At 42.3% G+C, this 16,223-nt stretch overlaps 1 protein-coding gene across 1 annotated transcript; it reads left to right on the top strand.

The window, feature by feature from the left end:
- The first annotated feature begins 3,136 nt into the window (after positions 1-3,136).
- On the top strand, positions 3,137-3,772 carry LOC131233729 (uncharacterized). The gene is made up of 2 exons (XM_058230514.1): positions 3,137-3,534; positions 3,601-3,772. Exons 1-2 carry the CDS (start codon positions 3,137-3,139, stop codon positions 3,770-3,772), a joined length of 570 nt encoding a protein of 189 aa, XP_058086497.1.
- The last annotated feature ends 12,451 nt before the right edge of the window (positions 3,773-16,223 follow it).

Here is a 16,223-nt window from a genome sequence, read left to right as displayed (position 1 = left end):
CTTGGGACCAAGTTTTACTTTGATCTAAAACTTTGATGGGCCATGAAAAATGAAAACAGTTTCCTCCCTTGATTTGCATTTCTCTTTGCTATGGCCCACCAGAATTTTAGATCATGGTAAAAATTTGTCACATGGGGTTTCATGGGATTCCGCATCACATGGACCGTTCAGATTAGACACACATGACACGTGTGCAAAGGTGCGCACGTGCGTAAGTGCGCAGGGGAGCATGACTCTCTCTCTCTCTCTCTCTCTCTCTCTCTCTCTCTATATATATATATATATATATATATATATATATATATATATAAATGCATTTTATTTGAATTACACCGGAATCCCAACATTTTGATGAGATTTCAAGACATGTCAAAATTATGTATTTGAAATACTTCCAATTTCATTAACCCCCAAATTTAGATTGCCAAACATAAATAGCAGTTACTTGAATTTGAAATACACCCCATTTACCTCCAAATCCAAGGTGCCTAATGGCCCATAAGTATAATCCAATTCATATCATTTATTTATATGTTATATGCATATATATGTATATACACATACATACCACGCCACAAGTATTTACTAGCCCCATCCCTCTGATAACCCCATCCCCCCCTCCAACCTGTTCGACTGTATCCCCAAGCTTATATCCAATCATATGAATGTCATGCTATTGAGACCTCCAACCCTAGAAGAGGTTAAAGCCGCTACATTCCCCATCCCCGCCGACAACGCACCTGGCCCAGATGGCTTCTCAGGAGGATTCTTCACGTCATGCTGGGACATCATTAAGAATGATATCCATCTAGCAGCTATCGAATTTTTCCAAGGAGGCCAAATCCCAAGATCTTTCCGTTGCACCTCGATCTTCCTCATCCCAAAGAGAGCAAACCCAGCCAGCTTCATAGACTTCTGGCCCATCAGTCTTTGCAACTGCGTTCAGAAGATCTTTTCCAAGGTCATTACCTCCAGACTGTCTAACATTCTACCATCAATCATATCTAAGGAACAAAGTGCTTTCATAAAGGATAGATCCATTTCTGAAAGCATTTCTATTGTATCAGAAATGGCTTTCGACATAGATCGGAAAATCATTGGAGGGAACATCATTATTAAACTAGACATGGAGAAGGCTTATGATAGGATGGAATGGGTTTTCATTGGGAAGGTTCTCTTAACCTTCGATTTCAACCCAGCCTGGGTTCGCTTAGCTCAACAATGCTGGGAGGACTGCTAGTTTTCTATTATCATTAATGGAAAACCCTTTAGCTTCTTCCAATCCTCCAGGGGACTTCACTAAGGAGATCCCCTTTCCCCAGCCATTTTCATCATTGCTACAGAGGTTTTTAGTAGATGCCTTAAGCTCCTTTTCCATTATGGAGCTTGCATTCCTTATAAACTCCCTAGGAACAGCTCGACTATAACACACTTGTTATTTGCTGACAACACAATTATCTTTCTTAATGGCAGAATCTCTTCGATTCGAACCTTGTTTGCCTTCATTCTTGCCTATGAGACAGGTTCCGATTAGAGAGTCAACGCTTTAAAAAGCTACTTCGCCCTCCCAAAAAATGCCCATGTTGGAAGGGCAAGACAGATTGCTCATCTCACTGGCTTCCACCCCTCCTCCTTTCCTCTCACCTACTTGGGAGCCCCGCTGGTCAAAGGTAAGGTACGAGACCAACAACTGCAGCCTCTCATCATCAAGATATAAAAACGGATAGCAGGGTGGAAGGCCAAGCTTCTCAACCAGGCTGCAAAACTGGTGCTGATTAAACACGTCCTGAATTGCATTCCTATCCACATCCTTTCAGCCCTCCACATCCCAAAAAAATCCTGCCACCAGATCGAGAAAATGCTAGCATCCTTCTTCTGGGGAAGTTCAGACTCCAGCAGTCATAGGCACTGAGTCAGATGGAAGGAATTATGCTACCCTACTAGCAAAGGTGGGCTTGGCATAAGAAATCTCGCGGATGTAATGCATGCCTTTCGATGCAAGATGACATGGAGACTTCTAGAAGGGAGTTCTCTATGGGTCAATCTCTTCCATGAAAAATACTTCTCCAAATTCTCTAACTCTAGAAATCTAATATCTATTGGAGGATCGAGCATATGGGTCCAAGTTAGAAGCACTCTCCTTTTCTGCATCCTCAACTCGAGATGGCTAATTGGCGAAGGCAACATTAAATTTTGGTATCAGAATTGGACTGGCCAAGGTTTGCTCATTGGAGCTGCTCTCTCCCCCCCTTTCGGCCCCTATAAAGACGCTCTAATTAAGGAATTTTGGAGTCAAACAGACGGCTGGAACCTCTCAGCTATATCAGCCCTACTCCCTGAATCTTCTTCTCAGATCATCAGAGATAGCAGTGTCTCTATTTCTCAAAGACAATATAAGCTAATCTGAAAACTTTCACCGTCGGGAAAGTTCTCCTCCAAATATGCCCGAAATGCTATCCGAGCTTCCCTTCCTGTATAGCCATGGACTTCCTGGGCCTGGAACAAATTCCTTCCCCCAAAGATTGGCATCTTCATGTGGAAAGTGATGCATGGTACTATCCCAGTTGATTCTGCAGTCCAGAAATTAGGCATCAACATGGCATCTAAATGCGAATGTTGCAAACCCCCCCGGCCAAGTCTCATAGGCTACCATCAGCTACAACCGGCTCCTTCTTCTCCCTCCCACACGCAGTCTATTACCCCCATCTCCACCCCACCTATCGTAGCAACTCCACCCATACATCCTCACCCGCATCCCTTGATAAATAGTCAGATTGCCCAGGCCCAGCTAGGAAGCCAGCCCAACAATCTACCAGCTTCTCCCTCCCTCTACTTCGGCGAAGACCTCGATCATCTTCTCTGTCATGGTCAAGTAGCATCCTAAGTCTAGAATTACTTCGCGCATCTCCTCAAGATCCGCCTCCACCAGGGACAATCCATCTCTAACCGGCTCCATCATTGGACAAGGGCTGCAAAAAATACTTCATCTTTAAAGATCCTACATGGTCTCACTCCCCCTCTTATCATTTGGGAACTATGGCTCGGGAGGAACGCAGTTAGATTCGATAATCGCCCTTTTACTACAACCTCAACCATCGCCAAAATTTCCAACTGAGTTAAAGAACTTCATCCCCAAATGCCGTATCTGGTTTTGTCCTTAAATTATGGCATGCAGATTGGGAGAACTATGAGTCTAAACACTCACTCTTCCCTTATCGCTGATAGAACTCTAATTATCACTTGGTGCAAGCCCCCTCCTGTTTGGGTAAAGCTAAATGTGGACGATTCAGCCAGGGAAAATTCGGACGAAGGAGGTGGAAGAGGCATATGCAAAGACCACCTCAGCAACCTAATCTTTGCCTTCCATAACAGATATGGCCCTGTCTCTAACATTGTGGCTGAGGCCCGTGCGCTTGCTGATGGATTGATCCAATGCAGGGACAGAGGGTTTTCGCAGATCATGGCTGAAACTGACTCTCGAGTAGTCTTTGATGCGGTGACTAATCCAGACAAATCAGGAAGCTGGAACATTTGGTAACACTTAGGGATAATTCAACATCTGACTCAAGCCCTTAATATCCGATTCTGCTTCACCTACAGGGAAGGCAACTTTGTAGTTGATGGTCTGGCTAAATTGGCAAGTGGGGGTGCCCCAAACAAGCTCTATCTCATCCAGGATGACCTCCCCAGGCCCATCAGAGGCTCCATTCTTTTGGACAGATCAAACTTTGGCTCTATCAGATTAGTCAAACCAAAAACAGGGATCGGCTGAATCTCGATCTTCCTCCTTCGCCTTTATCTTCTTCCTAGCTTCGATCATATCCTGCTCTCTTGGGAGACCTCTTCCAGCCCGGGACATCATGCTTTGCTTCATTCTTTTCTCCAGCAGCTGGGCGCAGTGCTATATTCTTCTAAATATTCTACTTCGCTGTTTCTTTTTTCTGATTTTGTTCTTCTCATATGATAGGAGTGGCCTGCTTCTTAGTGGGCCCTCCCAAATCGTTACTGTATAGTTGTCCATATCAATATATAGCTCTTTCCAAAAAAAAAAAAAAAACAAACAAGTATTTACTAGCCATATCAGACATATTATTGAGGTAGATTATGAAACCACATGTATTTACTATTAAATTACAATGTGCAATTTTTAGTAGGTAAATTCTCACGTTGGCTCCGTCTCATCAAAAAATGGTTTTCACTCACCTATTATGTGGGGTGTATCATAGATGGAGCATATCTTCAAGTCACATTGGCATGTCAACGTACCTGACATTGGTGTATGTGTGTAAGTTATATTTATGTAATCATGTTTTTTTTTTATAAAGCATTTGCAATATATTAACATGTTGATTTCACAGTCATACATATGATAAATTCAAGTTATTCATCAAGCGGGTCAAATATTTTTTCATCTAATCTCAAATCTTAAATAGTTAATCGATATCTTAATAAGTAGGTACTCCACCATAAAAATTGGATGGACAAAAAATCAAGCTAGTCCAATCACCTGGTGACATGCTACGGAAAATAATAAACAACCGGCCAAAAGTAATAGAGAACTAGTCAAAAGCTCAAAATTCACGTTGTAAGTCACTTGATGGTTGAAATAGCTTAACTTTTGGAGTGTTCTCATGGTAAAATGATCATGCTAAATAAGTTAGATAACATGCACATTATGGTGAGCTCACATATGTAAGATTCGTATCCTAATTCATACTATTCCGTTGACTCCCGTGATCCTTCCCGTCGAATTCAGGCAACCTGCGACCTATAATCGATGTTTACGCGCGACTCCAGGTCGTATTCCATAAATTTGAGTCGGCTTAATCCGAGACTTGTACCATTGCAACCGCACCGTCGCCGCGTCTTGCATACCGATCCTATACCCTAGCCGGGAGATGTGGAAGGTATGATACCGCACGTTTGCAATCCCAAGAGAATCTCTACAACATGTCCCATCAAACAATCACTCAATCAGTCAATTAATCACCTTATGTCAAGTACAAGAGTAACCCATACTTTCTTTCTCCACAAGTCAAGCAACCTACGAAGTCAACTCTCACCTCACATCCATCACCCATCACTCTCTCTCCTTACAACCCTTCTCTCTCTCTTTCTCAACACATTTTCTAAGCAAGGAAAAGTGATGGACGTCCAAGCTTTTCCAAGAGAGGAAAATGTTGTGTGTGGCCCACTTCCTCTCCTAAAATCCTTCATCCTAACCATTCATCTCTCATCATCTTCCATCGAAGAAGGACACAAGGAGATCGGCGTTTCATCGGACCAAGAAGATTAAACGGTGGGTGCTTTTATAGCCTAGATTTCATATTTTTATGATGGGCCAAGTGAGGCATACTGATTGATGGTATAGATCTCACTTTGGACCCTAAATGTGGCCGATGGCCTACCTTAATCATCATGATCATTCCATGATGGGGCCATTCTCCACGGACCCCATCATGATGTTTAATTTCTAGTTTAAAAAGGGGTCATCTATACCTTCCATTTTTATGGAGAAGGGATCTCCACCGTTGATTTTGATCGGTTGGCCCATATGAAATGGGACCCACTTGAGGTATGTTATAAATCATGCAAGGGAGGGCCCATAGTGTCAGGGTCCCTCTATCACGTGTCTCTCTCTCTCTCTTTCTTTTATGTGATGATGTAGTTGTGTGGCCCACCCGGATGGACCCCACCATGAAGCATGTATTTGATCCAAGTCATTTGTAGGTGGGGCCCACTTTATATATGTGTTATATCCACACCATACATCATTTGGTGGCCCACCTGAGCAGGGCCCACCTTCTACGCATGGTCCGCCCAAACCGTCCAACATCCAGGGATGCTGGACGTTAGCTGAATACACAAAATTTTAGCTTGGTTCAAAGCCTTTGGGAAGGGCCACTTGTGTAGGCCCCACCTTGATGTATAAATTCAATCCACGCCATCCATCATATTTCTCAACTCATTTTAGGCGTTGAGCCAAAAAATGACGTCAATCTGATTATCACGCGGGCCATACCATTGAAAATAGTAGTTTTTACCTTTAAAACTCACTTTGATGTTTCTACTCGCCAAAACGTGCCAAATATTGGGCTCATTTAGATTGCCTTGAACCATATAGTCCAATGACTGGGGTGGATCCTCTTGAAGCGGGCCCCACATACGAAAAACCTCAAAAAAATAATTTTTCAAATATATATATAAGCAAGCAGCGCCTGCTGCAGCTGACGCTAGCAGATGCTGCAGCAGAACGCTGCTGTGTTTTGGCGGACAGACAGGCAAGGACCCATGGTCCCAGCCGTGGGCCCCACCGTGATGTATGGCCACATCCACACCGTGCATTTATTAGGTCCCCTTTGGGACAGTGGGCCCCCCAAAAATCAGCCATTTTAGGATCTCAGGTGGCCCATGTCGTAGGAAACAATGGGATTGAACGGCTGCCATTGAAATCCTTTTGGATTCCAGAAGCTCTGGATCATTAGGAAATTTGTTTTTCCTTTCATCCAGGTCCGTGTGACCTTAACAACAGTTGGATGACAAATAAACGTTGTGGTGGCCCCACGTGGGACCCACCAATGATGTATGTGTCTTATTCACACCGTCCACAACATTGGATGGTGGAACCCACCTTGATGTATGAATTTTGTCCCCACACCGTCCATGCATGTGGGGGGCCAGCCGTGAGGTATGTGTCTTATACACGCCATCCACCTGCCAGTCGAGTGGAATGCACCATGATATATGTGCACTATCTTTACCATCCATAGGCTGGATGGGTGGGTCCCGCCTTGTGATGCATTGTATATTCACACCATCCTTCCTCGTGGCCCCGGCATGATGTGCGAGTTTCATCCGCACTGTCCAATCCGCGAACCCCACATGGTAATGAGGCCTTTGTGTGAGGGCAGCCCATGATGTATGTTTTAGCCATGCCGTCTAGTTCGCTGGACATGCGGTCCACTTGATGTATTTGTGGCCCATCCATTGAGGCCCACCTACCATATATGAGGCCCATCTTGATGTATTTGAAGCCCATGGGTTGAGGCCCATTATGATGTATTAGGGCCCGTGGGTTAGGGCCCATTGTGATGTATTTGTGGCCCATCCATTGAGGCCCACCTTGATATATATGAGGCCCATGTGATACGGCCCATTTGATGCATTGGGGGCCCATGAGTCGAGGCCTAATGGGATGTACGAAAGCCCATTACAATGTGTGATTCCACTACGGTTTGTGTAATGATGTTCATGACGGGCTGTGCCTTGGGAGTAATGATGGTTTGACGTCCACATTGTAAGAATAATGTTGGTTAAATGTCCGCATTATGACTCTCCCTAGGGCCCATTGATAGGCCCATACTTGTTGTGTGTAGGCCGTCTAGGCCCATCTTCGTTGTGAGAGTAGTTCATCATCTTATAACATGCTTAGTGTAATTCCATGATTCATGCCCATACGCATCATATGTAAGCTTGACATAAGGAGTGACCGATTATAGCATATGCCATTGAGCAGATTATTTATGGGACTCACTAATAGGAGTTACCTACATGAGCGCATAGTACGTGCAGGATTGCTGCATGATTGGATAATGTGACTCATGCATCTCACATATGTGTGACTCGATCATTGTAGTGACATCAAGGCTGTGGTCTCTACAGGCACATCGTGGATGGCTAGATGGGATACAAAAAATACTTGGTTCTAGAACTGTGAGCACTTAGGATGTCCTTAGGTGAAAGTCCAAGAATCCTTCGAGGCCAGGAGATGCTCCAATGTCTAGACCGAGTGGAATATGAGCGCCGGTGCCTATACCATGAGGCTGTGTCTCCCACTGTGTCGTGGTTGGTTGGAAGAGAGTGTGGCCTTATCTACCCGAGCGAGGGGGCTGTAAGCTATGCTGAATTTGACCAGCTCGCAAATGAGTCCGCTATCGATGAGTCGGGTAGGTATTGGCAGACTGCTGGCTAGGCGGATAGTGAGGTCTCTTCCACTCGCTGGGCTGTGCGGCTAGGGAGGTGGTAGTCAGTGTGGAGTGTAATCGACCCTGGTGATTTCTTAGAGAGGAACCGTACTAATATATGGACTTGATATGAGGATTGACTTAATATTATGACACCCCGTCACTATTGCACATGTGGGCGGACAGTGATTTGGGCGGGGCTGAGGCCTGGGCGAGCTACCAGTGGTTGGCAGGCTACTGTGCTGGAAGGCTACTGAACAGGAGTTGCATACTCATTCATTCATCCATTCATTATCTACTCGGGCTCGTGGTGCGCAACTATTTGTTACGTGTACATTCACATAGCTAGGATTTCGGTTTGGCGCGTGACTAACCTGAGATCAGGAGTCTACCACATTGTGTTTGACTATCCAAATTTAGGTATGAGACTGGTTTAGATAGAATTCCCTTGTGATGGACCCTATAGCTGCGATACTTCGTACTATCATCCCGACTTCACTTCATCTTGGTCATTTCATTCGCATCACATATTGTATTTCATCCACGGCACGTGGCATTTTGTATTGCTACGTTTTTGCACTTATATGGCTTAGATGGGCTTGGTAGGATTTGCATATCGCATTGCATCCGTGGTATATGATATTTGGCTTATTATGATCCGCATTCTGCTTACTCTGATATCGTATGATCCATGATCTTGTCAGTATATTTTCGCTTATCCCGATGATGTATGATTTATGGGCTTTATGGTATACTTGACACTTATCTTGTGCACACACTTACACCACCCTTTAAGCTTTCTATAAGCTTATGCACGATAGATGTGTGCAGGTGGCGTTAGGTTGCAGCAGCGTTGAGCTTGGAGCGTGCAATGGTCTTTTGGAGCTTTGATTTTTGACATATGTATTTTCCTTTCTGTATTGTATCCAAATGTTTATATTAGTAGATATGTGATGATGATGTTACCTTTATGATTTGGGTATACTTGTGGTTATGCTTCTTATGAGACAAATGTACATTAGAAAATCCTCCTTATAGGATCTTAGGATCGGAACCTGGTGTATGGACGCTGGGAGTCGAGAATGGGGTACTACGGAGGCTGTCGGCACCGGATTCGGCAATCAGAAATTTTGTGAGCCCGATTTCCGGGTTTGGGGCGTGACAACACATGTGTAGATGGGTGAAATTCAATTTTGCTTAAAGATAATCATATTATTTCTTTATACATGAGAGAATATGGCATGCATTTTTAAACTAAGGGGAAGGTATGCTTAGTAATTTCAAATGAAAGAAATGTGTTTGCAATTGTCATTAATAGGAAATGAAATAGTGTTTTTTGGAAAACTTTATTTTTAGAAACTGTGAAAAAAAAAAAAAAAAAACATTCTTTTTCCTTGTTTGTTTTTTCTTACAAGATTTTCCTAAGAATTTATCTAATTTCAAATTATTTGTTTGGTAATTTTATTTTATTTATTTATTATTATTATTTTTTAATAGTTAGTCACATGTTCCAGATTAAAATACATGAGATGCTTAAAGATGGATAATAACACATGTGACATACACAACATATGTGTGGCACTTGAAATTGATTGTGGCACACTTGGTATATGGGAGGTGCTTGAAGTTGTACGATAGTACATGTGGCACAAGACATGCATTGGCGCATTTGACATGTGGCCATTTGAAGCTAAGATAGCAGCATGTGCACATTGACATTATTGGCACGTGTGGCATGTTTAGAGTAATTGAAGATTGATGATGACACATGTGAAGTACTTTGCACATGTGGGGTGTAAAAGAGAATGAATGGTGGTACATATGGCACATTAGCACATCTAAGTGCATGCTGAGTGCGGGAGAAGATGGATGGTGTCACATCTTGGGACATTAGCACAAGTGACACATGCAAGGTGATGAAAGATGGAAGATGGTGCATTTCGAGTCAACCCCAAATGTGGCACATTAGCACATGTAGGATGTTTTATACATATAGGGTGCAAGAAAAGATAGATGGTGACACATGGTGTGGTGGCATGTGTGGCGGATAACCAAAGATGAGCAAATGACTCATTGGGTATGTTATGAGAAAAGTAGACCGACCAATAAGAAAATGTCAAGTTGGAATTTAGTGCAGCACTTCATCAGATCGAACAATGATATAGGCGATTAAAAATTTGACCTGCTAGCCCTCGACCGAGCAACGAATGAGGTTGAGCTCGATCTCTCGTCAACAAGTCGGAAGATCCATTGATCTACCTGACGCCAAAAGAAGCTCAACTACTCGCCGAAGGAGTCAGGTCGGCATAACCCTAGTCAACATACTATCACCAGGTCAGGTTAGCAAAACCCCACCTCGGCCTCCTATTGATTCCGAACATTTAGATCCTATCTAAGAGAGATCCGGCCGAAATCTTCTCAAAAGATATCGGAGGATGCCCACGACATGTTCGAGATCCCGAGATATTTGCCAAGGATCTTAGGATATTCACCCATATGTTTGGAACCAGAATCCTACTACAATACGTCCTTACTAAGTAAGGAGATCTTCTCTACGCCACCGCCTGTCCTCACTTACATATAAAAGCAATGGCGAAAGGTATGCACAATCTCTTGCCTAAAACTCCATTTATGACCAGAGCCAGGTTTCTTGTCTGACTTAGGCATCGGAGGGTCTCCTTTGTCCACTCACTGCGCAGGTATTCAAAGGTCCAAGGAAGGCTAACTAGATTTCTGCATCAACAGGGTACATTAGCACAGGTAACACATGCAAGGTGATTGAAGATGAATGGTGATACATTTGGAGCTAACCCCTTAATAAGCTCATTTTCATTGCATAGAAGGAAAAATGCCTTTTTTTAAGGGGTGAAAGTGAAAAAATATATATTTAATTTTTAACAAAAAATAAAAAAATAAAAAAATGATGTTTTCACAAATTTCCTAAAAAGAAAGGTTTAACAAATAATAAAAAGTTTCTTTAAAATATTTTTTCCCTTTCCTTTTGGCAAATCCAAGCAGACCCTTAGGGGCGTGTGATTTCTCAAATAGCCGAGTAAATTCTAGTAAATGGATAATAATTATTTATTTTTGTATTACAAAGTTTCCAATGTGATGTTGACAGGCACTTTTTATTAATGTTGTCACTTTCTCTGTCTCAACCTAACCTGAGGCAAAGGGCGAAAATAATATGAAGCCCAGCCACGGTGATGTACGTGATTGATCCATGCCATCCATCCCTTTTGCCAGCTCATTTTAAGGCATGGACCAAAAACATGAGGCTAGTTGAAAGCTCAAGTGGACCACCTCATAGAAAAAAGTGAGAATTGGACACCTACCGTTGAAAAGTTTCAGAGGCCCCAAAAGTTTTGGATGAAGCAGATATACGTGTTTTCCTTTTAACCTTGTTTGTGTGACCTATTGAACAGGTTAGATCACAAACAAACATCAATGTAAACCCTATGTAGTAAACAACTTTCAATGGTGGGGTCTTTAGAAAGATGCCTCGTTTCAACACTGAGGTATTGGTATCGATGCCTAGTGGGGTTGGCTGACGGTGAAGTGTGAACTAACAGTGGGGTGTACTAACAAGCTGACAAAAAAAAATAAAAAATGTCTCGGGTGATATGGTCCACTCGAGTTTTGGATTTATTTCATCTTTTGGCTCATGTCCTAAAAAATTCAGTAAAATAGATAGAGTGCAACGTGGATAAGTGACATAAATCACTATTGGGGCCCACAAATTTAAGTGAGCCTTTTCCGATTTTCAAGAAGAGAAAATCACCAATTCTCATTGTCTACAAACATAGGTTAAAAGTAATAATTACCAATCCACTTATATTTACAAGAGATTCCAAAAATCTAATACCCCCTTAGAGTACCATAAGTTATATTGCTTGTGGTTGCATTGGGACATTTAGTCCAATCTACAGAACTAGACTGTCCATTATATCCCACATTTCATGGGTCGTGGAACCCTAAACCAATCAAATCATTATTAACCCATTTGATCAATAAACTTTAACACGGATGATCAAGATCATTTGCACAAAAATAGATCCAATCAGTAATTTAATCATCTATTTCTTAGGACTCATCATGAATTGCTCATAATTCTAAAGAGTCACTTTTCTTTATGCAATTGTAACCATCCCATGGTGTTGAAAAAGGATGGCTCTAGTAAATAACGTCAAATCAAGGATTAACTAGATCATTTATTCATTGATTTTTTTTTTGCATCGTAGCTCATGAAATGTGTTATGGACCTGAGAGGTAGTTCGATCAATTAAACTGTCCAAGTGAATTGATGTGACTAGGAGCACTATAACTCATAGTGCTACGAGAACATTACAACATTCATTTGGAGAGAATATAAAAGAAAAAGAGAATAGAGGCCAAGGAAAAGAAAGAAAAAACAAAGAGTTTTTTGTTTTTCTATCCCTTTTTGTTTTTGTCTCTGTGAGTTGATCAGAAAAGTTTGGTAATTGGTATCCACACGGAAATGAGTAGATATTAGGTGCATCTATCAGTAAGTGTGGGTGTGAATAGCGGCACCCAAAAATCGTAAATGGTCTTTTGAGAAAAGTAGTAAAAAGACAAAAGAGGGCCTGAACGTGAAAAAGAAAAGAAAGGAAAAAACAAAAGATACCATTTTTTCTAACTCGGTATCGTTGCAGGATAAGGAATTCATCGAGGCGGCTCCAAGAAAGCCCAAAATCAAGTCATCACCGCAGTAATGTATACGTCCCGCTACCGTACTTAATTCCGTAGTGATCTTTCCATTACCAACTTCCATGGCTATAAAAGCTCTATAGGCCCCACAATGATGTATGTGTTTTATCTACACCGTCCATCCATTTTATGATTTCATTTTGAGGCATGAGATAAAATAAGCCAAATCCAAATATCAGGTGGACCACACTACATGAAATTAAATAGCCACCATTTAAAACTTTTTAAGACCCATTGTAATATTTATTTGCCAACCAATCTGTTGCTTACGTGACAGAAACCTGACTGTAAATCATAAATATTAGCTTGATTCCAAACTTCTGTAGTCCTAAGTGGGTATTCAATGACCAATGTCTCATGCGCGGTATGGTTTACTAGATATGGTTCTGCCTCATTTTCGAGTTTATGACTTAAATGAGCTAGATGGAAGGCATGTATAGAGGTGTACACGATTCCAGCCGAGCTGAGCTTTGCTCGACTCGTGCTCAACTCGGACTGCTCGAGTCTCAGCTCGGCCTTCGAGCTCGGAACAACAGCTTGTGCTCGGCTTGGCCGAGTTCGAGCAGAGTTTTCGAGTCGAGTTTGTCGTCACTGGCAAGCTGCAATGGCAAGGGCAGCCGTGCGGTGGTGCAGGTAAGGGAGGAGGAGGGAGAAAGACGAGTAGAGAGGGTTGCGCGGGTAAGGGAGGAGGCGGAGAGTAGGGAGATTGGATGGTCATGCAGGTGAGGGAGGATGGGGGGTTTGTGCGGGCGCCAGGCGAGATTTTTTTGAAAACGGGTAGGATAGGGTTTTTTTTTTTTTTTTTTTAAAGAGTATATATACCATGTACCGAGTCGAGCTGTGTACGTGCAGTATTCGAGTCGAGTTGGGGCAAGATCGAACTCTGCTCGAACTTGTTTCGAGCTCCAAAAATCAACTCGACTCAGTTCGAACTCAGTTTCGATCTGAGTCGAGTCGAGTCAAGCGAGCTACCGAGCTAACTCTGCTCATGTAAAGCTCTAGGCATGTACATCAAGTAAGGTCCACATTGCCCTTCCGACAATGACTAGCAATTAGTTTTATAGTGACAATTGGACAACACAAAAGATTGATATGAATCGTCCATTAGGTTCATCACACATTTCATGCAATTCCAAGGAATAATTGCCGGTTGGATTCACCCCTAGATTGGACTAGTTTGTCATAACCATTTATTTTCTTAGTCGATCAGATGACTAGTGTTGCGTTGTAAAAGTAATCCTTTCCAACCATTAGTAATCCATGACAAGCCTAATGCATAAATTATTGGTTGGACCTATGTTTATACAAACAATTTTGTATGTGCATTTCACAGGATTTTGATGGAACAGCTAGAATTATTGATCAATGTTATCGTTTCCTAGTAGCACATGAAATATGTGCCGGACGTAATATACGGTTCAGATGGATCGGTTGTGATTGTCCAATTATTCAATTGTATCTAGGAACTGGACCATTGAAAATGAAAAAAAAAAAAAAAAAAGAAAAAAAGAAAAAAAAGAAAAAAGAAAAAGAAAAGAAAAGAAAAATACATGATGAATGATATTGTCCACGGCCCATGTATGTGTATAATTTCCTCCGGCAGTGTGCTTAAAAAGCGTGGTCCATGGCTTGGTGTTCTGCAGTATTGATTTATGTATCCCACTATGGAAGGACCACGCTCAGAATTTGAAGATCTTCGCTGTGTATACATAAATGGTACTATGAGTACGATCTCATGGGAATTTCCCATGAGGTCGAGCTGTGTGAGCCCCACCATGATGTGTGTCGAACATCTACCCCATCAGATAGATGCACCATTCCATGATGTGAAATGAACTTAGAAATCAAGTCAATCCATGACTTTGGTGGGCCACACCACATACAACAGTTGAGAGGGGTTACCCTCCCATTAAAACATTCATAATAATTTATTAGGCCCAATGAGTTTTAGTTCAAAAATCCAGACCATCCATTGTGTGTGTCCCACTTGTATGAGGTGTTTGACCAATTTCAACCGCATCCAAAACTCAGGTGGGCCCCACCAAGTGCTTTTATATGTTTTATCCATGTATTCACATGGTTTTAGATGGTATGGCCCACCTGAGTTCATTATACAGCTGATATTTGGGATATCCCATAACCTAAAAGGGACCCATCAAATTCACGGTGTTGATGTTCGACACACATCACGGTGGGGCCTACACTGCACGACCTCATGGGAATTTCCCGTATATATACGTGTGTGTGGTTCAATATGGATGGCATCTTCTTGAAGGTCACCCATCGAAGAACTGGGATGTCCCATCGACCCCCTTTTTTGGGCATGATCAATCCAACGGTCTAGATCACCAGATCATGGGCTTCCATGAACAATAGAGGTCCCGCGAACTACTACATGGTCTTCAGTATTTATTCTTTTTTATTTGAATTTAGTTACAAGAAAGGAGAGCGGATTTGGCGCTGAGCTTTGTCTGCTAAGGTTGACCTACAATGCAATGTGTGGGGCCGATCATTGTGCATGAAAGAAATCAAGTCCGTCCATCATGACCATTCTCTAATTTTCTCATAACATCCAAAATCCAATGCGATCTAAAACTCGGGTTGAGCATGGAATGGTTGGGATGTAGACGTCCACCAATGAAAACCTTCCAGATTTCATGGGGTCCAATGTTCCATCTACTCCATTAAGAAGATAGTTGACATAGGGTTTAGTGGACACCGACAACATCAACCCAATCCAAAACTCAAGTAAGCCAAAGCATGTCATTTCAGAGGTTTTAGGCATGATTTTACACGTTGTAGCCCACCTGAATATTTGAACCGCATATGTTTTGTGTTCCAAAGAGAACGTGAAGGGGATCGCATGATGGACGGATCAGATGGCATGGAAACATCATGCAAAGTCCTATAAATCGCATTCTTAGTTAAGCTTAACCGACAAAAAACTTGCACCGGATCCGGCCTCGAAAAATAAAACATATATAGTCTTGCAGAGTACGCCGATCAATGTGCATGAACCTAACTTCTGTGGCCAAGACATGCATGTACCTAACTCCAGACCATCCAAATCTTGGATCCTACTTTAGATGAGGGTCATCAAAAATAAGATTGGCTTGATAATCCTAATCGTCCACCAATGTTTATTGATTTACAAGATAACTTATTTGCTTTCATTTTGTAGAAATTGGAAAAGTAATTCTCTCCAAAGGTGGCCTATAGCGTGCGCGGATTGGACGCGGATTGGACGCTTACAGGTTGAGTAGCGAGTCGGCTACTGTAGTGACGACACCAACTTTTATAACCTCACTATGATGTATGTGCTGTATCCACAACGTCCGTCGTTTTTGAGATATCATTTTAGGGCATGAGCGAGAGAACGAGGCGTATCAAAATCTGTAGTGGATCCCACCACAGAAAACAGTGGTAAAAGTGATTCCCTTGGGTCCTTACTCTTACCCGGGTGGTAGACTCCCAGGCGTTTCAACACCGGTCAAGGGTTCGAGTACCCATCATTTTTGAGATATCATTTTA

The sequence above is a fragment of the Magnolia sinica genome, chromosome 18 (genome assembly GCF_029962835.1).
Source record: "Magnolia sinica isolate HGM2019 chromosome 18, MsV1, whole genome shotgun sequence".
Classification (NCBI taxonomy): Eukaryota; Viridiplantae; Streptophyta; class Magnoliopsida; order Magnoliales; family Magnoliaceae; genus Magnolia; species Magnolia sinica.
This window is presented reverse-complemented; position numbering and strand designations above follow the sequence as displayed.

Bases quoted from the DNA above. Each gene is read 5' to 3' on its own strand.
- LOC131233729 (XM_058230514.1), top strand. From the start codon at position 3,137: ATGCCGTATCTGGTTTTGTCCTTAAATTATGGCATGCAGATTGGGAGA. The intron at 3,535-3,600 runs GTAACACTTAGG...CTTCACCTACAG, and splicing joins TCAGGAAGCTGGAACATTTG to GGAAGGCAACTTTGTAGTTG.